This window comes from Lepisma saccharinum (assembly GCF_977018435.1).
Source record: "Lepisma saccharinum chromosome 12 unlocalized genomic scaffold, izLepSacc3.1 SUPER_12_unloc_1, whole genome shotgun sequence".
In the NCBI taxonomy this organism is placed as follows: Eukaryota; Metazoa; Arthropoda; class Insecta; order Zygentoma; family Lepismatidae; genus Lepisma; species Lepisma saccharinum.
In genome coordinates this window covers 17,435,655-17,462,021 of record NW_028142891.1, presented here as the reverse complement: position 1 = coordinate 17,462,021, position 26,367 = coordinate 17,435,655, and the positions used below count along the sequence as shown (strand labels likewise).

At 38.0% G+C, this 26,367-nt stretch overlaps 1 protein-coding gene across 2 annotated transcripts in view; it reads left to right on the top strand.

Annotated features, from left to right (window-relative positions):
* LOC145982150 (uncharacterized) overlaps positions 1–26,367 on the top strand; it is a 43,007-nt gene that overhangs the window by 3,216 nt on the left and 13,424 nt on the right. Inside the window, exons 2-3 of one of the 2 annotated variants that reach the window (XM_083115720.1) lie at positions 15,317–15,394; positions 21,110–21,267. Coding sequence is in view for 1 of the 2 variants with exons in the window: in XM_083115719.1 (XP_082971845.1) it covers positions 21,110–21,267 (158 nt within the window). In the remaining variant the exon portion in view is untranslated. The remainder of the gene's footprint in view (positions 1–15,316; positions 15,395–21,109; positions 21,268–26,367) is intronic. The other variant, XM_083115719.1, reaches the window with a different exon arrangement.

Below are 26,367 nucleotides of genomic sequence, written 5' to 3'. Positions count from 1 at the left end.
CCAATAGTGTTTTTACACTTCTGTCTGGCACTTTCACTAACAAACAGGCACCTGTTTCTCGACATCACCGAACACCCACTGTTAAGGCAACATTCGTCCCACATGGCTTTTTATGTTTTGTAAATAAACTTCAATCGATTTCTACAGTGCAACCTGCCCCTCCAATCTTAGCACTGTTTTTCTTCTCAAGAGAAAACACACATACCTCTCTCATGTAATTTTTCCAGTCTGTTACCGTTTTATCGGCCATACCTAACTGCTTGGCACACCATTTTACAGATGTTAATTCCTCACACCAACCATACATAAACCGTACTGCTGTTGTCAATGACATTTTGCTATATTTGAACCTCATTCCAACACGAAGACAAACCTTCTTCTGACACAATTTAAGGTTACATTTCCAAAATGGTTATTCCTTTCCGTTGTAGAAAACTTGTAGCCTCTTCTTCCATTTTCAGCAAATTACATATCAACATTCTGTCACTTATCATAATAAATGTTGATTACACAATTGCACAAAGCAATAAATCACTTGAGCAATGCTACCAATGTAATCCATGGCAGGATGACAACTATACACGCTGGAGTTATACAAACAAACGAAAAAGGTGTTCAATTGAACGCCTGACCTTGAGCAAAAGCGGGGGGTTTGCAGGGTGCGGTAAATGACTCATGTTTGTGAGAGGCTATTTTCGTTAATTTTTTCTATATTGTGTATTAAAATAAGTTTTCAGTAACTTCTATTACAATGTTTAATTTATTTTACTATTGCATAATTGTTACAGAAAAAAAAATTGTAAATTGAGTTAGTTTATATGAAATGTAACATATTATATGTGTGGAAAAAGGGCAAGTTGTAGATTTCAGAAAAAAAATGTTAAATAGTAACACATATAATAACACATTTAGCAATATATTTTCTATTTTCTGAAAAACAGCAAAAAATAAATAAATGAAGTACTGTGTTATGGAAGAGAAAAAAGGAGTCGAAGATATTACTCTCTATGTGAAAAATTGTGTTGTTTTTTTTCATGTGAAAAGCATAATGGCACCTTGAACTATGTTCCGCAATACACAATTGGTAAGTACGAACCATGCGAAACACAAAATATCCGATTTAAATGTGTCTCCGATCTATGAAACTGTTACCAATTTTCCTTCCCAGAACATGTATGTATTTGTCAGCATTCATCATACAATCAATTGTCACTAATGATCCTGGCCCTTCATGGGTGAATAATCCCCAAAACATCTTGTTGCCAGGGTGTTTTACGGTCTGTTGCAGATGTGCTGACGTTACAGATTCATTACTCGACCGACGCACGTATTGAATCCTCTGTCCCTGGACCTCAAAATGTGTTTCATCTGAGAACACAACTTTCTTCCAGTCGTCTTCTGTCCAATATCGATGAGCAGGGGCAGGCCCGTAGCTAGAGGGTGGGGGTGGCAGGGGGGCAACTGCCCCCCTGAGACCCTGCCTTGCCTCCCCTCCCCTATGAAAATATAGAACACATCTTATTCAGAATTCTCACAATTCTGATATGCTATATTGCTCTAGCAACACAACAAAGACACTCATTGATTTGGTGATTTATTAAGGAAGGTGTGTTGGATTCCGTACTGTCATAAAATAAAACTTTCCAGATCCAGATTTCTGAGAATGATTTCCAGATTTTCAGTATCTAGAACAGTTGGGAAATTCTGAATGGTCTTGTATTATTAAAGGTGTGTAATGTTTATTTTATTTGTTTATTTGTTTGAAAAGTCCTGAATACAGAAAAATCCATTTTACATCAGGATATCAACCGGAAAAGAAATGAACAAAATAATAAGATGGACACATACATATACATATATAACAAGAATAATAACAAGTAGGGCAAGAATAATATTATTTATACTTCAGCTGCTTTATGCACGCCGTTCTGTAAGTCTGTTTTGATAAATGGAACCCCGAAGCATCTTTTAATGAGTTGTAAATGGTTTGTAGCCTCTAGAGAAGTGATCTTTGTTCTAAAAATAGCCTTGAAGATTTAATGTAAAAGAAGTTGTTGCATTTCCTGTTGGGACGTGGGATTCTGATATTAAGAAGTGGCAAGAGTTCGCTGGTGAAAAGTTGTCCATTAATGATTCTGAAGAGTAGTGTTAAATCTGAGAGTTGACGGCGAAGAGAAAGGTCATGAATTTGTAGAGTGGATAGAATTTCTTGTTTGGAGAAGTTTGCAAGGGCTGGGCATCTGTGTTTGACTATTCTGAGGAAGAAACTTACTACTTTGTTTGTTTTCTTTAAAATGCTTTCACATGCCATTGACCAAATACAGGAGCCATATTCAAGAATAGGAAAAACACACATTGTAAAGTAGATTTTGAGGGCAGAAACGTGTGTTATGTCTGTAAATCTGTAAATTAGTCCAAGCGTTTTCATCGCTTTCGAAGTTAAGTAGTCTATGTGATGGTTAAAAGTCAGTTTGCTATCAAAAATGACACCAAGATCCTTGTGCTGTAGTACGAACGGAATAACCTGGTTGCATAACTTGTAGGATGGCACTGTGTTATTGGATTTTAGGGTAAACCTCATGACAACAGATTTATCCGGATTTAATTTGAGATTCCAGTCTTGACACCAGCGTTCAATGTGTTTGAGATTGTCTTGGATATAGCATGTGTCCTGAAGTGAGGTAATGTTTCGGAATAATTTGCAGTCATCAGCATACAATAATACTGAACATTCGGAAGAAATATATTCGTGAATGTCATCCATGAAGAGAGAGAAACACAGGGGCCCCAGAGAACTTCCTTGGGGCACACCGGAAACTACAGGAAGCCACGACGAAGAGCAACCAGATACGATAACCTTTTGCTTTCTATTGTGCAAGTAAGATGAAAGTAGTTTAAGAAGAGCTCCGTGAATATTGAATCTATTTGATAATTTGTGGATGAGTTGCGTGTGAGAGATAGAGTCAAAGGCTTTGGAAAAGTCTAAGTATACGACATCCATGTCTTGCTTGGCATTCAGGCAGTTAACTGCTTTGGTAAGCAAGCAAGCAAGGTTTGTGTCACAGGAAGCATGAGGGAGAAAACCATGCTGAGTGGGAGAGAGAAACGGAGAAACATGTGCAAGGATACGATTAGAAATGATTTTTTCAGCTAGCAGTGCAAGTGCAGCAAGTAAGGAAATCGGCCGATAGGAAGTGACATGAGTTTTTTTTCCGTGTTTGAGGATAGGGACTATATTTGCTTGCTTCCATGTACAGGGAAACACGCTTGGATGTTTTTTTTCTTGTCTTTCTCTGAAGTTTGAAATGCTCAATTTTTTTGTTTCTCACATCTACCGTTTACTAATAGTGATGCATGTGGTACAGAGAGGGAGGGAGAGAGAGTGAGTGGATATTTGATTTTTCTTACTTAATGTCTCTTTTCTGCCACTTCTAGTTAATCGCGATGATGAGAACGAGTGATGATATGAAATTGATTTAGGGACACTCACAAACAACACCCGTGCCCAGGCTGTCGTCGTAGTGCATTGTGTAACCGCCCCACCACGGAGGTCGGCTAGTGAAAGATGTAGGACAGATTACTGGGTCAGTTACCAAACATGACGAAAATGTGATAGTGTTTCACATTTATTATTTCTGTTAGAAAGCAATAAAAATTGTGGTGTGGTATGGGTTACACCAGGTAGCTTTTGAAGTGTAAATAGAAAAGGTTCTAGGAAGGTTTTGCAATACACCTTTCATTTTCAAAATCTTTGAAAATACTTTCCCCCACTTCTTCATCCTTCAAAAACATTAGTCGAACAAACTCTTCCATATTTCCTCAGGAAAGTGGGTACACTCATCATCCCACGCCCTTAGAAGGTTCTCTTAAATGAAAAACCTATTTCTTTAAGCCTGTTATTGGCGTGAGGAAACAGTGCAGAGTCGCATGGAGCGAGGTCTGCACCGTAGGGAGGATGCTCCAGCACATTCAGCCCCGTACGTGCCAAATATTCAATGCAAACTTTGGAGCGGTGCTCATGAGCGTTGTCATGGTGGTAAAACTAAGCGTCTGCCTTTGAGCGTGGATGAGTGTTTTTGAGAGCTTGAACTACTCTGGGCAGGCACTCCTCAGTGTACCACTTCGCGGTCACGGTCTTGTGCGTTAATAGCACCACGTGCTCCACAACTCCCCTTACAGTAAAGGCGGCCACCATCCTCTTCTTTACTGATCGATATTCTTGCACAGACACGGGCATGTTTTCATCGTCGAAAACCCAGCTTTTTTCTTAGGTAAAGCCAGGTTTCATCACCTGTTAAGATGCTGTTGACGTAGCGAGATGTTACATTTTACTCAACACGCTTCAACTTGTTACAACGTGCGACCTTCGGTTGCACCATATTGCAAAACTTTACTAGTACACTTTGTATCAATTTCAAATCTTGTAAATTATTTCTCTTATGCAAACGCATCAAATATGATAAACAACATGGGTGTGTGTTATGATAAATGCATTTTATAAAGGAAAGGGTAAGTGTTGACTTACCGTTGGCATGATATCATTTCCATTGTATTCTATTGCTTTTAGAATTTTAAGCGGCAGTAAAAATAAATGCCATTTGAAACCGTGAAGTTAATTGGGATTGCATACATTAAGAGGCCATATCATGGGCAGCGGAAAAACAGACCTTCATTCAGAACACTTTTACTCGAAAACTATTTGAGGCATTTGAATGAGCTTTGTGGTGAATTGATCAGAAAGGATGAATCTTAACAGTGATTATCGAATTTTTTTTATCACTTCCATATTTTAATAGATATTAGCTGTCAAATATCTCAGTTTTTGGATCGGCGTATAGAGCCCGATTCTAAGTTACTGTAAAAATTTAACCTTGCAAGGCTTTCTTGCATCCTTCCTGAGTAAACTGATTTTTTTATTTTTTCAAATTGAGAGGCCCATTGTGAAAATACGCCATTGCAAACATTGATATGCATTTTCAAACACCTTTGAGAATGGCTTTATTCGAGCCATAGCGGGGCTGGCCATCGGCTGGCGGGGTTATGTTCAAGTCCTACAAGTTCAGCCGTCTGCCGATAGATGACTCTGACTAGGTTTTACAATAGTGGGCGTGGCTTCGCTTACTTCTTCTTCTATCCTTGGCATTGTCTTTTCCCTTGGGGGCGGCTTTTGACCGTGCTCCGACCATTTCGGAAAATCCAAAGTTGATTTCCTTCACCCGGCTGTTTTTTTCATTGTGTTTCATTTGTCTTATTTCTATTTTCCAAAAGAATAAATACATTAATACAGAGACTGTCCCAATTGAATCTTACATAAATTATAGCAAAATTAAATTTGTTTTAAGTCAATTACATGCTTAAATAGGGTAATCGGGACTGGGGCTACAGGATACAGTGGGATCCAGACCACTGTGTAGTTCTACCGGGGATCGAACCTGAGACCCCTTGAATACAAGGCGAGATAATTACTACTAATTTCATCGAGGAAACTCAAGGACTTATTTGGGGAGGGGTCCGGACCCCTCCCCAAGAAAGACTTACCAAGTGAAAAAATTAAATAATGAAAATATATTTGTGTAGCATTTATTATATAATCGATGGTTATAATTTCCTTTGAACTTATTGATTCATTTGTTGTTTCTAAGTCCACTTTTTGCACATAAAGGCTAATCGGGACTGGACTTACAGCTTAAAGTGAGATTCGAACCACTACTTGCATCCACCGGGTATCCAACGCGGGATTCCTTGATTACAAGGCAACGACGAAACCACTGCGCCATCGAGGAGGCCCACTCTTTGAACTTATTGGAAGAAAGATTGGAAGTAGGGGGCTTAGAAGGACAGTACCAATTACCAAAGATTTATGCTTGCACGCTACTATTTATAACAATATGCATAAAATATTAATCAGGAACTTTACTTTTCGCTAACCGGATCTAACATTCTCTTTTATTCAATAAATATTCAATTCTTCATCAATTTGAAATGAATTTCTTTGCCAGGGCACTTGTTTTTTATGCAAATTATGCCGATCTTAACTACAGGTAAGCTAGATAATGAATACTTGCTGTTATCCGATCTTTTTACCTATTTATGTGATAATAATATAATTTTATCTTAAACATCATATTATTATTATTATTCCTGACACAATTGGTTCGGCGTATTTCTAGATACGTGCCTTGGGAGGCCCTACAGAAATTACAGCGAAAGGAAGTGAGACAGTCGGGTACTCTTTCAAACTCTAAATCTTGTTCTTGTCCCAAGTTATGTAAACGCTCTCTCGTTTTCGTCTCGATCTCTGAATATAATTTCAATTATAGTCACATTAACTTCAACGCATTTTAAAAATACAATTTGTGTCTATACAAAGAACACGCTTGGGCAATACATTCACATTTAGAGAACACCGATCTATTTCATAAAGAGGTAAGACAACTATGCTGAAGGTAGATATTTAAATTTTAAAAATAATTCACTGCACATTCAATTATACTATATGTAATGTTATGTTATAATAATGGAACCTACATCTTGCAATTTTTTTTTAATTCTAGTTTCATTAATATTTTACTTTCCATATTATGTGAATACATTAATCGTGGAGGGAGAAAACACACCGGAACGACAAGTGACCGGCGACACGTGTCGCTTGAGAATTTCACCAATCGAGCGTAGGCATGTGCGGCCTGTCATGCCGCTATGGTGTGAAACGTTGCTGCTGATTGGCTCGTTCCCAAGCGACATATGTTGCTTGTCGCTTCGGTGTGAGTTCTCCCTAATAGGGCGAGTGACAATGAATTCAATTACATCTTCATAGCTTGTTCATGACTGAAAGAAGCTACTCGTGTCGCATGTCGCTCGGACTGGGACTTTCTCTCAATATCGTGTATAAGGCACGTCCAGAAAGTAAGTTCCGTTTGGTAATAAAATTAAATTGTGTACAGATACAGAAAAGTTATTTATTGCACAAAATTCTACAACTCTTAAACTACTTTTCCACATAACTGCCGAAATTTTGTAGGCATTTGTCATAGCGTGGCACAAGTTTCTGTATACCTTCTTCATAGAAATTTGCCGCCTGTGTCTTCAACCAGTTGGAAACAGTTTCTTTCAGCTCGTCGTCATTGTTGAAGTGTTGACCGCCAAGGAAAGACTTGAGATGTAAGAACAGATGAAAGTCGCTAGGAGCGAGGTCAGGGCTGTACGGAGGATGGTCAAACACGTCCCAGCCAAATCCCTGTAGGAGGTTTTTCATCACATTTGCAGTGTGTGGTCGTGCGTTGTCGTGAAGAAAAACAACACCTTTTGACAGCAATCCTCGACGCTTATTCTGTATTGCGCGGCGCAATTTCCGAAGTGTCTCGCAATAAGCATCTGCTGTGATTGTTTGACCACGCGGTAAGAAATCAATGAGTAAGATGCCTTTCCAGTCGCGTGAACCAGTTCTTCTGTAACCAAAGATGGACGCCCACTTCGTTCTTCATCGTGCACATCACTACGTCCGTCATTGAACTGTCGGACCCATCTTCTCACCATTGAATCACTCATCGCATTTGGTCCGTAAACATCGCAAATTTGCCGATAAATTTCACTTGGTTTCACTTTCCTCGCATTCAGAAAACAAATCACAGATCTGATTTCACAAGCGGCGGGATTTTCAATCAACACCGACATTGTAAAGAAGCACAACAAAGCGTACGTGACTGACAGCGATCTCCAAATGGCTCACGTTTCTTCTCCTTGAAACAGAGCGTCTACCGCGCATGTGCGGAACTGCGATCGCAGCGCTGCAGCGGAGATAAATTGAAACGGAACTTACTTTCTGGACATGCCTTGTATCATGTCGACTCGGTTTGTTGTTCGTGCATATTTTCCTTTAAACTGAATAGGCTCTTGTTGCTTGATGTGAATGTTCCGTGTCGCTTGGGAACGAGCCAGTCAACAGCAACGTTTCTCAATGTAGCTGCAGACCGAAGTGACAAGCGACACATACCTCTAGAGAACAATCCAATCAACAGCAACGTCTCACACAGCTGTAGAATAACATGTCACACAACCCTGCGTTCAATTGGTGAAATCCTCAAGCGACACAGATATTTCACACCGTCTAAAGCAAAATATTCACTGTGCATGCGCGAACAACAGGCCAGGGCGACACAATGGACGGTATGAAAAAGAACTCAGTCCTAGGGACACACAAGCAACAGACAACACAAGATGAATGGTTGATTGCGTTTATTACTGAGAACCAGTTACCAAGAGACACGTGTCGCTTGTCGCGTGTTGCTTCGATATCAAATATCCCTAAAAGTAAGCATCTTTTGAAGCACAGTATGAATAGTTAGTAGGTAAACAGCAGTGACAAAACATATGATTGATTGATTGATTGATTGATAGATAGATAGATAGATAGAAAAAATTGCCTATAAATCCGCACCCTAATCATAACTTTTTAAACATATCAAAACATATTTTTCATTCATCAATTTTTTACGCTTACAATAACCTCTAATTATTACTAAATCAATTTTTGTATTTTCCATCTAATATCTTAATATATTTAGCTCTTGCCAGTAGGCACTTTATCTTCTTATGTAGATATATTTTTTGGCCTCCATCTCATCAGACTTATCATTCATTAATTTCCTCAATTATCTCATCCAACTCGTTTGTATTTCCACCCTTCTACATAAGAGTTGTAGCTTTCCTGGCGACGTCAATCGACGTTAGCTTCCATCGTATACATTGCTCTCGTCTTCAGGTAGGAGATGTTGTTGCTATGTATATGCTCGAAACGTTGGAAGATAACGCCGATTTAATCTGGCTGGTACACCTGTTCGAACCTTTCTACATGCTAAATTTAAACAACAATCTTTCGTAATCATTAAACAGGATGGAATAAATAGCGGGGAGGCTTTTGTAATATTAATAATTTGAATTACTTCCCCATTAAAAACTGAGCATCCTCGATGGCGCAGTGGTAGCGTCGTCACCTTGTAATCAAGGGATCCCGGGTTCCATGCCTGGCTCAGTCCCGATTAGCCTTACTGTGCATAAAGTTGACTTAAAACACTAAATCAATAAATCATTAAGAATTAATTTTAAAATTTTGTAATGAATATCGGGTGAAAGATTCAATATACTAACCTCCATTATTAATTCAATGCCTAGAGAATTGTAAAAAATGGGGGGGGGGGTTGTATTTATATACACGAACGCTCGGGAGCCAATATAAGTTTACAACCTGCAAATCGGATTTTCTCTACCGATTCAACCAATTCAATATCTCCAATGTTGTTTGTGTTGCACCTGATTCAAAATCGGTCATAATTTATTTCGGAAATTAGTTTTGGGAGGATAAAGACCATCGATAGGAGAGCTTGACTGCCGTTCGATTCCCGGAGGAGAGGGTGAGGAAAGTGGGCTCTCCCACTGCATGGGGTGCATCTACGTACAAGGGACTCTACTATATAACTACGTGGGAGCATAGAGACGATTTGCATCGCCTCTATAAATAAGCGAGACAGTGAATATGTAAAGAGCCACCACCACCCACCCACCAATATGCCTTTCAAAACACATTGCATAATGCAGGTGGGTGGCTTTACCAATTTCTTTCAAATACAAGTAGTTAATTATAGTAACAAGACATCTTTTTATATATAATTGGATTTTTCAAAATTACAATAAAATAACAAAGCAACCAATTTTGTTGTAATTCTATAAAGAATAAGTTAACATAGGTCAGAATCAGTAAACTTCCTGTTCGGACAAATGTCGCAGTTGAAGTAGCATTCTAAACAGGTAAAACACTGCTTACTGACACGTAATCTGACTTAAATTTGGCACAAAGCAGTCTTTTTTTTAGTTTGAAAGACCTTGTGACATTTGTTGAGCCGGGATGAAGTTCTTCATAACTAATGGGATCAAGAAGAAGGAAAATTTAATTCGTAACACTACTAACGGACTTATTACGCCATTCGCATGATGTAATTAATAAACACAATAATTCAAATTACATGATTATTAAAAAGCAAACATTTCTTTGTAAATAATAATGTAAAATGCCTGTTTTTGACCAATCCCTCCCCTGTTGTAGGTTTGTTATCCATGAAATATCAATCTGGAATTTTTTGTTTCACAGGTACCTGTCATAGAGTAATCTTTACGTTGTAAATATATTTTTTCTTAGCTCCCCAAACGGAGACATCTGGGCTCAAAATTTTGAAAAAGAGAATCAAGAAACGATCAAAGAGCTATAACAGTAATTCAGCCGAAATACTCTGATATTACATAACTTCCCTAAAAAAAATATCCTAAACTTTGAATTTTGGTCCAAATCAATATGTTGAAAAAATACGCGAAACATACAATGTAGCTTGAAATGTGCTGAAAACAATGTTTTTTACCCAAGCTATCATTTTTCTTAGATGAGTTACCATAATTACCGCAACTGTCTACAAAGGCTAAAAATGCCGCAAATCATAAGTCAAACAGGGCCGCAATTTTTAAACGAAGTCATGTAAAGGAAAATACTACCCTTGCATAGGGGTTACAACAACAAAAATATAGGCTATATATAAATAGAAAAAGTTGACCATTTTCTCAATTATTATCTTTTTGGACCACATGGTATTAAATGGCCATATTTTGCTTTAGACCTAATATTCATTAAAATATGCAAGTTTGATTAAATTAGTGCATATATTGTGTATCAGTGAAAGTTTTATAAAAATAGATCAAATACATTCACAGAGTTGGTTTTATGCAAAGATAATGTTGGAAAATTTTCTGCTTGAAATCATTCACACTGAGAATCAAACCTGGGTTTACTACGTGGCAGTCCGATGTCATATTTTCTCTGCTTTCTCATATATCAGTATTTACTCAGTTCCATATTTTTTAACATTCACATTCAGAACATAAACATCCATGTCTTACTCGGGATTCGAACTCGGGACCCCTGCTGTCGTAGCGCGCTGTGCTAACTACCTCGCCCCGGAGGTCAAATGGTAGACTATTGGGACTCCTTATTCGTTGAAGAGAAGCTTCCACAATTACATATGTTACAAGCCACATATTGTTGCTGCAGGACTCTATATTATCGTCTGGAATTTTGACACGAAATGGTAAGATCAGCTTTTGGCAATGAAGACCCGAGCAGCAAAACCTAGGACGTGTCTGAGAAAAGAAATGCCAAGGGTTTTACGACCTGTCAATCACTAACTGCCCGTGTACCGGAGGAGGCGTGTTCTTGAGGGCCTCGCGAAGCGGGCCTGGACAAAACATCTGGTGGTGTAAACGCTGTGCGCGCTCTATCGGCAGAAGGAAGGCGAATTCGGAAAAGGCCTTTCCATGATATACAGTCTTAAGAATAGCAGATGATGCCATTTTTCGATGGCTTGTATTGTAGCATCGAAACAAGAACTGGATGAGCAAATATAAGAAACGTTGTTCACCTTGATGTCCTCTACACACTGTGAAAATTGCCTTGCGTATATAGGTTCAAGAAAATGACGCTGCATTGCCAGAGGTCCCGGGTTCGAATCCCGGTTTGGACATGGAAGTTTGTGTTTGTCCAAAAATGGGAAAAACAGAAAATGTAGTAAAAAATGACAACCTGAGAAAAAGTGAATAACAGGGCATACTACCGCATAGGGGTATTCCTATAAAAAATAAAAAAGTCGGTACGGCGTTTGAATGCCACGTGGGAGACCCGGGTTCAATTCCTGGGGTGGCTGATCTAAGATCGGAATTTGTCCGGTCTTGTCCCACATAAAACAGCTCGGGGGGCTCATCCAGCCTCAAATTAATGGGTACACTTCGCAACATCTTATTTGACCGCTCCAAAAGAATTCTAAGTCCCGAATCCTAAACTTAGCAACACTGCACTCCGGCTCCGAGTGAGAGTAGCCAACCTTGAGTTGGTCCTTCCACTAGACGAAAAACGCTGCAGTGAGAGGTTTTCAACTTGCACTATCCATGAACTTAGAAACTATAAACCGCTATTATAATACACAATCAAACAGAAATAATCAATTAGAAAAACAACCTTGAGGAATTTTTACGATTCTGCTTGCTCGAGTTGAAATTTTAGGGGTTTGAAACACTGAATACAGTTTATCTCCACCTGGATGATATCGCCATCAAGTTTGTGCAGAAAGAAGCAAATTTGTGAGGAGTTTATGCGACATTTTATTTACAATAGCTTGCATAATATCGAACAGTTATCAAAATATTTTCACAACTTGTCGAGAAAATGTGCTTGGAACATAGCAAGGTGGGAGTCTTCATAAACGTCAACATGTTTTTAAGGGTATTATGTCATGAAGTTAACGTAGAGCAGTTGGTTACACCCTGTTTTCCTTATTTTTCGTCAAGCGTGAAAGGTCGCGGGTTCAAATCCCACCCTGGGGTGTAAGGGGTGACCTTCCACGTAGGCACCCAAAAGTCAACCTCACTTCCACGTAGTGTACCCTGGACTAAAGACTAACGAGGCTCTGGCGACTGGCACTATGGCCAGTATAATTTTGTGTGTGTTGTCCTGTTTGTTGTCCTTGTGTGTGCTGAGTGCCCGTTTACGGCCTCAGCTTTTAACAGAAGTCAGAACATTTTAACATTTTTAGTTATGCAACGCTAGAGTTGTTATTTGTAATGATAAGGGGCTGGCCCCCGTATAATGTGACGGGAGCAAAATAGCCTAAGTGCTGACGCTCCCAAAATTTTAAATTCAAAATCAAAATCAAATCCCACCCCCTCCTCATTTTTTTTTTTTTTTTTTTTTTTGCTGAACAGAGATTGTTGATATTAGAATATTGCAGATTTCCAGTTTTTAAAGTTAAAACTTTTTTTAGTTATTGTTCATATGTTGTGTAAACACACACATCATGATTAATTCACAAATCACATATATGTATTCAGGATGCAAAATGTAATGTTATTTAAGTTATGTATTGTTTGTTCTTAATAATAATCCAATAGCGCAACTACCCAATATCGGGCCAAGGCTTTCCTACCGACTGCTGGCCTCCCTCCCACACGAGCCACCAAGGGCACGTGGAGATCTGCAGCCAGACTAGAGGGATGGGTGGTCAGCCCGACCGACCCCCAACCATTGTAGGACTTCGCGACCAGATTACGCTCACTCACTCGGAGCTCCCCAATTTCCTCACGATGGTGGGTTGCCTATACGTAGGCCGAATAAATTCCGACCAGAGCCGGATTGGAACCTACGCCGTCCCGCAGCGAACGATCTCAATACGAGTGAATGCCTTAACCCGCTCGGCTACGGAGGAGGACTGTTTTTTCTTTACTGACACCTAAAATATTGATTATTTGATTTCGATATACTAAAACAAACATATACAGCTATGTTAAGTAGTGATGTAGTGCATTACTGTAATGAAGGAGAGCGTTAAAATGAGTTCAAATTGCTAAGATCGGTAATTTTATGTCCGTTCCTTTGTAATGACTGTTGTCAATCACCTCACCATGCATCTAAAAATAATAGTAAATTGCCAATTAACATAAGTAAATGGTTATTGTGACGGAGGCCGATTCGATAAGAAACTACTAATAAGTATTTATATAGTGAGTGACAAACAAAAAATTCAAAACCTCATAATGATCATTAATTCGTCACTGCCTTTGTATCTAAAATGTTTGTCTTCTTTGAACAGAAAGTAGGAGTATCAGATCTAACAAACTTTCCCCACTAACTTTGCAATATTCGATACCACCATTACAGACTTAGCTCTACGTAACTTGATTCTGCGCATTCCACGTGGCATGAGACTTCCTCCTATCATCGAAACAACTTTCTCTTACTATTTCCTTTCACCTCGTGAAATACAGAGGCCAATGTTAACTTCTTAGCATGGTGGATAAACTTTACATCCAACGATATACTCCTGATAAAAATCCTGCCTAGGTGGAGAATCGAACCTACGACCTTCCTCGTGAGAATCAAGCACGCTACCTTTCCTCCAGGTAAGTGATGTTATGATTAGCTACCAGTTTGAAGAAACCAATTCACAATTCATGGCAATTTTCATGAGGAAAGGAATTCAGAATAAAATCGAGAAACGATGAAAGGGAAAGATGATGAACATGTCTATTGGTGTTTTGTCATATTTTGTAAATTGTGTAAAAATTCCGTGTTTTGAACAAGCAATTGTTTAGTTACGAAGTCTTTTGTTATTTGTTTAAGGTAGATACAGGAGAGCGAAAAGGAGTAATTTGAACCAGAACCCAGTTGCCAAGAAACTTCAGCTTTTTTCCAAAGACTGTATGACAAGAGAGAGGAAAGGGATATTCAACGTATGAAATATAAAATATGTGTGAAAATAAAACAGTGGAAACCCTGCAAGATAATCCTAACGAACTTCAAACTATGAAAACATATTTTCATGGTGGAAAACTACAAGTCATTTTCGAAATATGAACTTGATTTTTTTCTGTATTAGAAAGTGGAGTTATGGGACGATACGATCCTTCAGCAAGAAAAATTTAAGTAAGCCGACTCCTTCCCTCCAACTTTTTCAATAGTCATAATTAGGGTCCGGAAGTTGAGGAAAAATCAACTTTTTTTTCTGACCCTTAAAAACAATGCCAAACCTGATATAATGTCCGTTTCCCTTCAGTTAGAGCCTGAAAACACTTTATATTTTACATTTCTCTTGCCTTTTTCAGCCTTTTTTGGCTTTTAGTTTATTTGTCAGTATTCTTAACAGTTTTTGTTGCATTTTTTACTTATTTTTGAGGTTTATTTTTCTCCTCCCCTGTTGCTTCGTGCATTTTAAATGCATTTACCAGTAAAACTTACATATTTAGATGTCTTGACATGGTCCTTTTAGCAAATTCACCATGAATCGAAAATACGGTTAATGGAAAAGCATAATATCATTCTTAACTGAAATGTTTGGCAAAGGATTAAAATACTTTGTGTGAAGACTACTTTGAGGTTCGTTTTCTGGCCACTGTTATCGCTTTAATCTGTGGTTTTAAAGTAAAATTAGTCACAATATTAAATGAAATTATACTCTGGTGTACGCGAAGCAGAACAGTTTTTTCGGATGCTGGCCGACTACAGTATCATAGAAGGCCCACTCTGAAAGGAGATGTATTGGTTGATTTGGTGTTTTAAGTCAACTTTATGCACAGTAAATCTAATCGGGACTGGACCTACAGTTTAAAGTGGGATCCGAACCACTGTGCAATGAGCCTCCACCTGATATTAAATCGGTGACACTTTGATTACAACATGCTGTTTAAGAACATGTATTTATGATATATTAATTCTTAATTCTTTTGACAGCTAAATGAAAAGAAAGGTCTTACCAAAAATCCTGCCAATCACTGAAAAATCAAGAAGATGAGTAGAAACATTTCCGAGGTATGCATTGCATGAATATTTACAGTGATTTAATATTACATTATTACAACACTTCGTACTACGTAAATAACAATAAAAAAATCAGGAGTGGGTGAGATTTGTACCTATGATATTTTGTTCATGACGAAAAAGCAAAACGGGATGACCTCTTAATCAACTGCTCCAGGGGATTGCTAACGTGAAAGCCTGTAAAACAAGTTGATCTAAGTTGAAATAACATTTTGCCGGAGTTCCAATCCATGTTTCACCACAGATCAGGGAAAAGATGCACTTTGTAGAATAGTCCGGTATTGTGCAATTTATCTTTACTGTAATTTTGCCTAAAATCGAGAGAAATTTGCTTCATTGCATTGATATGTGATTTCAATTCTCTCCAGGTGGTGGAGAACGAGTTCAGTGTTTCCAAATGCACATAAATTCCCCTATTTTCTATTTTCGAACGAATAGTCTTAAAAAAATCAACATTTCTATTTCCAATTTACGATATTTGTTTAATTGCATATTATATTACTGGTTTAGGGTTTCTAACTTCATGGAATGTGAAAGAATGAAAGAAATTCATGAGCGTTTTCGTTTAGGAAGAAAAACTGTTGCTAAGTTGGATACTATTTGTGGACTGTGAAGCGCTATGTTGGCAAATTTACGAATTCAGAACTTTGAATTTTTTCAGGGTGGTCAATTAAGATGTTGCGAAGAGTACCTGGGGGCAACCCTGGGGAGTAAAGGCTGCCAGAGCATGGTGCTGATCTTATCGCCTTCAATTTGGCCGAGGTCAAGAATGTGTGGGGATCAATCCCCACATCTTCTAAATATGTCTTCATGGCACGGTGTACAGGAAACTTTGCCTTTTTTTATAACCTAATTTTTTGCCAAAACATTCTGTCAACTATTCTGCTGTGGAGTGGATTTTCCTAATTTTACTCATCTTAAACCATTGTGCCATGAGACCTCATGCAGCAAGGCTGGAGTAAGGTGAAGGAGGCCCCTTATACACTGTATAGTTGATTTCATATTATAGTCATTAAGGAACATATTTTTCATAATGTAAAGAGCATACAAGATTCCCTTGTATGCAACTTAATATGAAATGACACCGTAATCCAAGAAGTCATTGATCAATCAAAGGGGTTCCCATTTGTTTGTCAGGTGTCAAAGAAATGTGTTTTCAACAATAGAATAATACAATTCACACAATATTGTTCAAATTGGTTAACGTAAGCCAACATTTTCTGTAGTGATGTAAGAGTCTCCCCTTTGAAGCAAATGGATCCGTGGTAGTCCTAAGAGACCCATGTTTTAATGTACAAAAAACGTAACAGACGTTGTACGTTACAAATTTTTACAGTATTCATCAAAGTGAAGATAATATGTAACCATTATTATTAACTTTATTCGATTTTTATTGCTTAACACAACACATTGGTATTATTGAATTCTTGTTAGATTCGTTTATGCGTCAAAATCTTGCATACTGGAAACTAGAGAAAAACATTATGAAGCACGGTTTATAAAGTTGGTACATATTAGTCGTCTATTAACATGATCGACCTGCAATCTAGTTGCCTCAGATTCGATTTTCAGTTGTAGCACATTTAAATTTCAAGTAGATACAGTCCGGATTATCTTATTTATCTAAAATTTTATTGATATGTGATGTTGTTCGACTTTGAGTTTCACGATATCATCCCTTTCCGGTTAGTAATTGCTTTGTGTGTGTGTGGGGGGGGCAGATATATTGTACCCCACTATATCTGCCAATGCGACACAATATATTAAAAATTTGCCCCCCCCCCCCCTACTAAGAATTCCTGGCTATGGGCCTGAGCAAGGGGCAAACATTTCCTGGCTTTCCATCCAGCTGCAAGAAGTGTACATCGTACATTGGAAACGTCCAAGTGCACTCCTTTGTCCCTCAATTCCCGTGTCAATTCCACTGCAGTTAGATCCGGATTTTGTTTACTTTTCCTGAGAAGAAATCGGTCATTGTCGTCTTCTTCCTCCCACATTGCCCCTTTTATTAGGTGAAATGGAACCAGTTTGTACTGCTTGATAATTCATTTTACGGTAGCTACACCAACAGAGAATTTTGCAGCTATCTCCCTTTGTGTCATAGACGTATTTTGCGATAAAGTCACAATCGCAGAACGTTTCTTAGGTGTCGTATCCATTGGCAGAATCTCACTGACACCTCCGCCACAATTAGCCTACTGATTATATGGAACAAAATACACTTACGAACGCACAGATATGTACACAAACGCAAAGGATCAATGCACGAGATGCCTGACCATGTCAACAATGCTAAAGTTAATGCACAGAAAACGTGGAAGATAAAAATAGCCACCGCATGTATATTGCTGCCACCTACTGGGCAAGTGCTGACAATTCAGACAAAAAAGGAGCTTGTTTGGACGATTAATTCGCACGGGACTGTAATGTTAAGCATTAAACAATATCTCAAAGGATGAGGCTTTAAATGAAGAAAACCGGGTTAAACATCTCTTAAGTTTTTCATGTTATAAGCCATCAATGTTTGGATTGCGTGACTTTTGAGAGAGATTCTCTGTATTATCTACAATTTTGTGTTCCACTGAAAGTTGCTTCTTGCTTGGAATAAACAATTACATTCATTGAAGATTTGATGTAATTATATTTATGAATCAATGGAAATTGCTGTCACTGTATTTTTTGTTGAAGAATTTGGTGCTTCAATTGGACAGCTAGGCCCCTCTAAGCTACTTCCATATGCTGATTACGTTACACAATAGATAGATGTTTCCACTAATGACATTTGAAGGTACAAGTTCCTATTGTTAAAATTCCCATTTCATCGTGGCACGCACACATTTTTTACACGCTGTTAACGCATACTTCGAAGTTTTAGTGATTACTTACTGTGTGTTTATTTTAGAATGCTTTTGCCTTTCAAGTGCTCCTGTATGATACTTCTGTTGACATCAGCCATTTGTTTACTCGCTTGCTGCTCCCATCTAGCTCACATGTGTGAGGTTCAAAAGGGTTTTGTAGTTAGGTTAGGCAGGTAAGGTTTAGGCCTGTTAGCCTACCATTAGAATAATTTACATAATCATGTTGGCAGATTTCGAGGTAACGGTTCCAAGTGTTTTATGATTTTTTTCAAATTCTCCTAGCAGGAAGACTAATTATCGTAGAATTTTTTATATCTTTGTCACACTGAATTTGAACCTTCCTTAAAGTAATAAGCACTGTTTCGATTAGAGGATAAGGGACTGAAAGTATCGTTGAATGGTGGGATTTCATGTAGAAGTAAATCGGAACCTTAGTAGAATGCTTTTTGGGACTTTCTTTTAAAGCTAATGGACCATTTACACGAGGTCAATTCTGAAGACATTCCACTAAGCCAATCCAATGACTACTGGCACCGAAAACTTTTAAACCATTCTAATTTAGTGGAGTGGCTTGAGACAATGGCCCAAGACATTCCATTCACATGGATTCCCTCTATTCACACGATGCCAATGTTGGATTGGCTTAGTGGAATGTCTTCACAATTGGCCTCGTGTAAATGGTCCAGTAGAGAACCATACCTGTCCTGCCTAACCTAACCACGAAAACATATATTGAATAAAATCTTAAGTAATCGCTAAAACTCCGCAGTATGTGTTAACAGAAGTAAATCTTAATTGAACCATGTTAAAATTGCATTCGTAGTATGATGAAATCACAATAAAACAATGGAACTTGGACCGATTTCAAACACGATACCCTTTCAAACCTCCTGTCAACAGTAGTCTGTGGAATGCCTTGTTGATAGGAAGCTTGAATGCTTGTGTAAGGTACTCTGTACATCTTTTTTTTCACCAATAAATTCCACTTATCAAAACTCCAAACAGTGCTAGTTACTTTCCGCGATGTTAAAATTTACTGTAATAACCATTTCTACAATTCTGCAATGCATTGTCTTCCTCTTATGAAACTTTGAAACCAACATTCAGAACCGCTACCAATAGATGTTTCCACTAATGACATTTGAATGCAGGAGAAGTTACATGCTTAAAGCACAGATTTACATTTGATAATTTGAAACCTTGTTATAAATTGTTGTATTTATCGTTGCATGAGAACCAGGTAACATAACTCCAAAGCTGTTTTTTTTATCATATCTACTCAATTTGAAGAGCTGTAAAGTGGAATCATGCATGGGTAGAGAGAACTAAAAGTATTCAGGTGCCAGCCTCTTTCTTTTTTTTTTTCAAGAGCCAGGATTTTATTTTTTGTTATTTTTTCAAATGAAAAAACATGATTCAAACTAAGATAATGCTACACATTGAAAATGACAGCCTAAAACACCTAATTCATTAACTAATACTTGATTGAATTAAAAGTAAGTCATTTTTGAAGAAACATAGAAATAGCAGTCAGTCAGCTCCCAGTCATCCTTATGAAATGCATTATGTGTGTCAACTTGCTTTTCCACCAAAATACAGAAAACAGACATACAACAAAAACAGATACTGTGCTCCGTTTGGGGTTCGAATCCCTGCCTGGGCATGTGTGTACTTCGTGAGTGCCGCTTCGTCATATCATCACTCATCATCTTTGCGATTGGACAAAAGTGGCAGAAAAGCTAAGCAAAATAAACCAAATCAAATTAGTATAATGTACTCATAATTTTAAAAAAATGTAATGAAAATTTCTATAACTGCACTCGAAGTATCATAAAATATTTTTAGGATTAAATTTGAAAATTCAGGTGCCATGGCGACTGCTTTATTTTTCTATTCCTAGAGTCGTGTAACTTGAATTTACTGTTTTTTTAGGGGGAGATACATCGACATGACTCCAATTGAGCTCTTCACATTGAGCAGATATATTATAAAACCAAACACCACAATTTTGGAGTTGCGGTCTGTGGTTCACACATGACAAAATGTGAAAATTGTATAAAGATGAGCAATAAGATTTTCACTTTGCAGCAATAACTGAACTCCTTGGTTCAATGTGGTACCCTCAGCATTGCTCTCAGGAGATTGATAGGGGTTACAACCCCCCTCCTCCCAATCTTTAGCTCCATTTCTTAAGAATGGAAATGGTTGGATAATTTGAAGTTGGACTTCTGTTTTTGCTTTCCTTGCATGACTGCATTGGTTTTAGAAATTACATGTAATTAATCTAAATGGGCTGTGTAATAAATATAAAGTTCCTCATACATATAGCACCGTGCCATGAAGGCATATTGTAGGGGATGTGGTGATAGGGCCCCACACAGTCTTGCTCTCGGCCATTTTCAAGGTGATGTGATCAGCACCATGCTCCAGCTTTCCCCCTGGTACCCATTGATTTGAGGCTGGGTGAGCCCCAAAGCTGCTTTATGCGGGGACAAGGCTGGAAAAATTGTGGCCTTTGATTATCCACCCTGGGAATCGAACCCGGGTCTCTCGCATGACAGTCAGATGCCCTACCAACTAGACCAGAACAGCTTTAAAAAAAATGTTGTATGTAATAAATATATATGCAATATATAAGAATTGTTGCAGTAAACCACATCAAGAGAGACACATTTTCTGCATTACAAGTGAAGGTTCCAGTGCTTTAAAGCATAAATATGTATTAATTTTTTTGAGAAATGAATGCTTCACCTACGTTCCAATTCTTGGGTATACTTTTTATTTTTTGCTATCAAAAATTTTGTAACGCTGTATATTTACAAGTAGTTGCTAATGTGTCACTTTTCAGGTGAGACTACATTCTTTTTCCACTACAAGAACAGTGATATAAGCGTACCTTTCCTTGGCTGGCCGTTTCAACAGGAGAAGACAACTTACTTTGTCTGCCCTCATGGGAACGATTACAAGAAGAGGAACGACGACAAGACTGAAAATTTTGAACCAGTTGTAAGTTTATTAGGAGTGGAGGGTGTTATTTTGTTCACGTGATTGTCATTTGTGCTTATCTAGTACACTCTATCCTGGCAATCTCTGTAGCAAGGCTGCACATAATGGTAGAGAAGGGGAGAAAGGAAGTGGGCAGATTGAAGGCATACATGCTGCTGCAAACAGCTGTTCCTTCTCACATGTCCATTGGTTACTACTTGCGCAGAGACTTCTTTTCGTTCGCTTAGTCCAGAGATTCCCAGGACAGAGTATAGTTGAGCTTGTGCAATGCACTATTTACACACACACACAAAATACCACCCAGAGAGAGAGATGCGTACACGTAATACTCTCCATGTCTTGAACTCCACAAAAGTGGTGAAGTGACACATTTTTATGTCCATTTTTTGAGACGCTGTACTAATTTTTTTAAACCTAAAATTGGACTTATTGGCATAGAATTTCTGCAACAAACAGATTCTCTACTATTACTATAACTATGGCACAGTAACATTCAGTCGCTCACATCTGACTCGGTGTGGTAGATGTCTTCACTTACTTGGAACATAAGTGATTGATGTTCAGATTTCCGTTGGTCTGCGATGCGTGCTGATAAGAAGAAACTGATGGCAGGTCTGTTTTGAAAAAAAAAATACTTACCTAACGTATAGTGCTTTGCAGTACATTGTTATTTTCAAACTTTGAGGACTATGTTGATTAACAAAGTGAACTTTAATCACATGCGTAAACTTTCACAAAATGTTACTCCCTCTGTCCCATAATTATTGTCCAGTACACATTGGCCAATCAAATATCCAAAAGAACATAAATAAAAAGTCACCATTTTGGCATACCGGACTATAATTATGGGACAGAGGGAGTATTTGAAAAGAAGGATGCACTGAAAACGTCCATTCATCAGCAAAATATCAACGAATGGCTTGTAATTCTAAGGGATACTTGGTTGGAGTTCAGTGCATATCACCATATTATATCGGTTATGCAGGGCCTCCCAGATGGCGCAGTGGTAGCGTTGTTGCCTTGTAATCAAGGGGTCCCGGGTTCGAGACCCGGTGGAGGCACAAGTGGTTCAGATCCCACTTTAAACTGTAGGTCCAGTCCCGATTAGCCTTACTGTGCATAAAGTGGTCTTAAAACAACAATTCAATTCATATATCGGTTATGTACACAGTATTTATTTATTTACCTTTCAAACATAAGTGTTTATGACAAAACAGTTTATGTATATTAAAATGTGTACATTTTGCCATTCCATATGAATAAAATTTGGTCACCTTACATCATCACCTTTCCATTTAGGACAATGGCATTGACTCCATCTGTCTTTCTCTCTCTGCTCGATGGTAAGTGCACTTAACAATATTTTCAAAGGTTTTGCCTTAATAAAATATACACATTTGGATCTCTTTGTCACATGATGGGAAGCCTATATTTACTCATCTTTATATTTACCTTTTTATTATTTTTAGGAAAGCTTTGTCAATGGAGTGAGGTTATAAGCAGAGGCAGACAAAACTAAAATTAATTCAGGCACAAGCCCCTTTTTCTCAGGAGACAGCATTTTTTTGTTGCAAATATGGTCAAAGAAAGCCATGAATCAAAGTAAGATAAAACTACACATTTTGAAATATGATCTTAAAGCATTTAATTTATTAATTAATATAAGATTGGATTAAAAGTAATTAATTCTTGCACCAAAGTGGCCTTCCTAAAGAACCGGTAACAGCATGATTAACTATGCAATACATTCTAATATATGGCTGACCGTACCATATCGCTGGAGATTTTAAAATTCAACTAGCAACAGTGCAAAAATTCATAATGGCATATTTATTATTCTCATTTGTCCTCCTCCGTGTGGTCTAAGGTGCTGTCCTTTGGACTCCGACTGCCGGATGGCATGGGTTTGAGTCTGCCTGGGTTCAGTCTCTGGGTTCTCGACCTGTGTATAGGACCGGTGGCAACCCACCATCGTGAGGAAATTTTGGAGCTATGAGTGAGTAGCATAATCCGGTCTCAGAAATCTGTAACGTCTGAGGGTTGGACGTGCTGACCCCACGGCACCCCATACTGGTTGAAGATCTCCACACCTCTAGGTAGGATTGTGGGAAGGAAACTGGCAGTCGGGAGATAGGCCAAGGCCCTTCGAGGGCTGTTGAGCCAAGGGTTATGTTACTATTCTGATTTAATGATACACGTAATTCTCAAAAAAACACAAACATTAAAAAAAATGGTATCAGTTCGTTATATCGGAGACACTTTAAAATCGGATATTTTGTGTTTCGTATGGTTCGTACTTACCAATTGTGTGTTGCGGAACATATTTGAAGGTGCCATTAAGGTTTTCGCACAATGAGAAACATGTTTTACACTAAAATAAGCCATTTCTCGAAGTGTTATGGAACGCACGTCATGGTGCGACCCCCACAAACCATTCACGGATAGACCCCAAAACCATTCACGCATGGCCCCAAAAACAATTTTGGATCGTATAACCATCCACGAATAGCCCCAAAAACCATTCACAGAAGGTTAGGTTAGGCAAACATAGTTAAAAAATGGTGTGTTATGTTTTCGCTTAAATTGAAGCAACGGGAATTGATTTCCGGCTGAAATAGATTGAAAGATGAAAGAAAATACCTCGACAATGCTACAGAAACTGATTTCCATAAGTAGTTTCTCCTGTAAATTTGAATAAAAGTGTCTCCGATATAAATAACTGTTACCAAAAAGCAGTGGCGTCTCGTGGCCTCAAATTTGGCCAGGGCTTATTTTTTAAAGAATTTAAAATATAATAACAATTCACATGAATTACAAAAAATAGGTATATTTTTCTTCTAGACTACAAAACTGGACTTACTTTTTTGAAAGAATTTAAAATATAATGACAATTCACATGATTACAAAAGAAACAGGTATTGTTGTGAAACATACCTTTCTACAAACGTTGACTCCTGTTCTTCTGCTCAGCAAATTTTGGTATTACTTTTTCGATGAAGCCTTCTATGTTTGAAATGTATTCTATCTCTATTGTAAGCAAGTGCCAAGGCATTTGGTCTGTCATGTCCCATTGCATTTCTTAAGCAGGTTTTAATACGGTTCAATGTGCTGAAACATCGTTCAGATTCAGCTGTTGCCACTGGAGTTATTAAAACTATGTTTGTCATTTTTACTGTTTCTGAAAAGGTACCCTCTAAATAATTTTAAATAAAAAATGAATGCAATCTACTGATAGAGTTTATGTTTTTCAACTCTTCACTACAGTAAAGAACACGAAGTTCCCTCTTAGTTTTCCCTCTTCTATGAAGGGATAATAAATCTGGGAAGATGCCTCTGTTTAAAGATAAAGATTGTTCTCTTTCATTATGTCATCGTAGAGCAAGTTCATGTCGACCAGATAATTTTAAGCAATCGATAATTCTATTTAATATATCCCTATTTTTCTGGACAAATTCATTGTGTCTTGTAATTGATTGACAGCCTATGTCCTTCATTAATTTGTGTTCGAACATCAACCCTGCCAAACTCACTCAAACATAGCGAATGAAAGCCACCAAAACACTACAGAACATCACGCGAGATCGAACGCGACACAACAGAATTAGCCCCGAATCAGCACTCAAATCCATTGCACTCTCCCCTCCTCTCTCTGCTAGCATGTGACCTTCACTGTAGCGTAGGTGGGTGTAGGCCACGCCTTCCTTTGCGACGTGCCCCGGAAAACGATAATTGACATCAATGCCGGTAGGAGCGCTGTCGTATCCATTGCAACAGACGATGAATTTACGTGGATAAAAATCGCCTTTTAAAAGACTGTGTGATAGTTATGCGTATGATTGATAATTACGTGAATACGTCCGTTTTTCTTATCGGGCTAAGCTCCGGAAGCCCCAAGGGACGAGACGCCACTGCCAAAAAGATATATACTGAACTTATTATTTACAAGAAAAAAAGCAGTGTTAATAATTTAGAACTAGATTTGAAACCAAAAAGAGGAGGGTGAGGGAAAGAATTTAACAAATACACCAAGAAAAAGTACCTAATAATAGAATAAATCAGCAAAAATAGTTTATTTAATTCTACAAAAACTGACACATATCTCGATAACCTGATGCTTCTATGAAAATGAATACTGGCCAATATTTGTAGCAAATTTTATGGTCTGCAAGTGTTCAGTACATATTTTGCATATGACTACTGTTAGCCATCTGAAATTGGCACGGTATGGTGTTGATTTTGTGCTGTATCAAAAAATATATGGTATTTGAAGTCTGCAGAGATGAAACCACACAGATCTGTTGCTCAGCTACTCTGTCTTCATTTAACTCAGAAGAGTTATAATACTTATCACTAGGGCCCAGATAGTTATGAATTTTACATATTGCATATGAAAAAATATATACAGGGTGTCTCATCTAACATTGTGACCTGAAATATTTCGTGAACAACAACAAATATTGAAAAACTGCTTTCGCAGATATATAGGTATGAGAGGGGCTCATGAAATTAGTGGACACAATACGTTCAAGTACGTAAGGAAATATGGTTTTCAACAGAAACTTAGTTTCTTTTAACGGAAACCCCATTTTATTTTCAGCTCGTTTGAAAGTATGGAAAACATCTTTAAGAATGGCGTTTGTTACATTGAAATACGTCCAGTAGTTCTCAACTAATTGTAACCTAAAGTTGAGCGTGAAGGCACATCCTTCACTATGCCTGTCGGCAGAGCTGAGCGCAAATGCAGTCGCGTATACAGCCTGCACGCTTGTACTGCACTTTTCCTACATTCACCACAGATAAGTATCATCCCGGCCTTCTCAGCAACAGTTTTGATGTACGTACATTATTACAAACATCTTGTTAATTAGTGCACTTTGTTACGCCCTTGCTTTATTTGATATATCAATTTGAAGGAATAAATGTATAAGCTGCAAAGTTTAATAGTTGAAAACTTAAAGATTTGTCATGACCAAATGAGAAGAGTTGATTGTTCCAATGTACTAAAAATTATGACGTAAATAAATGGACGCCAATTAAAAATTAGAAAGATGTTAATGTACTGACATTTATGTATGTAACTGATGGCGGAATGTTTAAAAT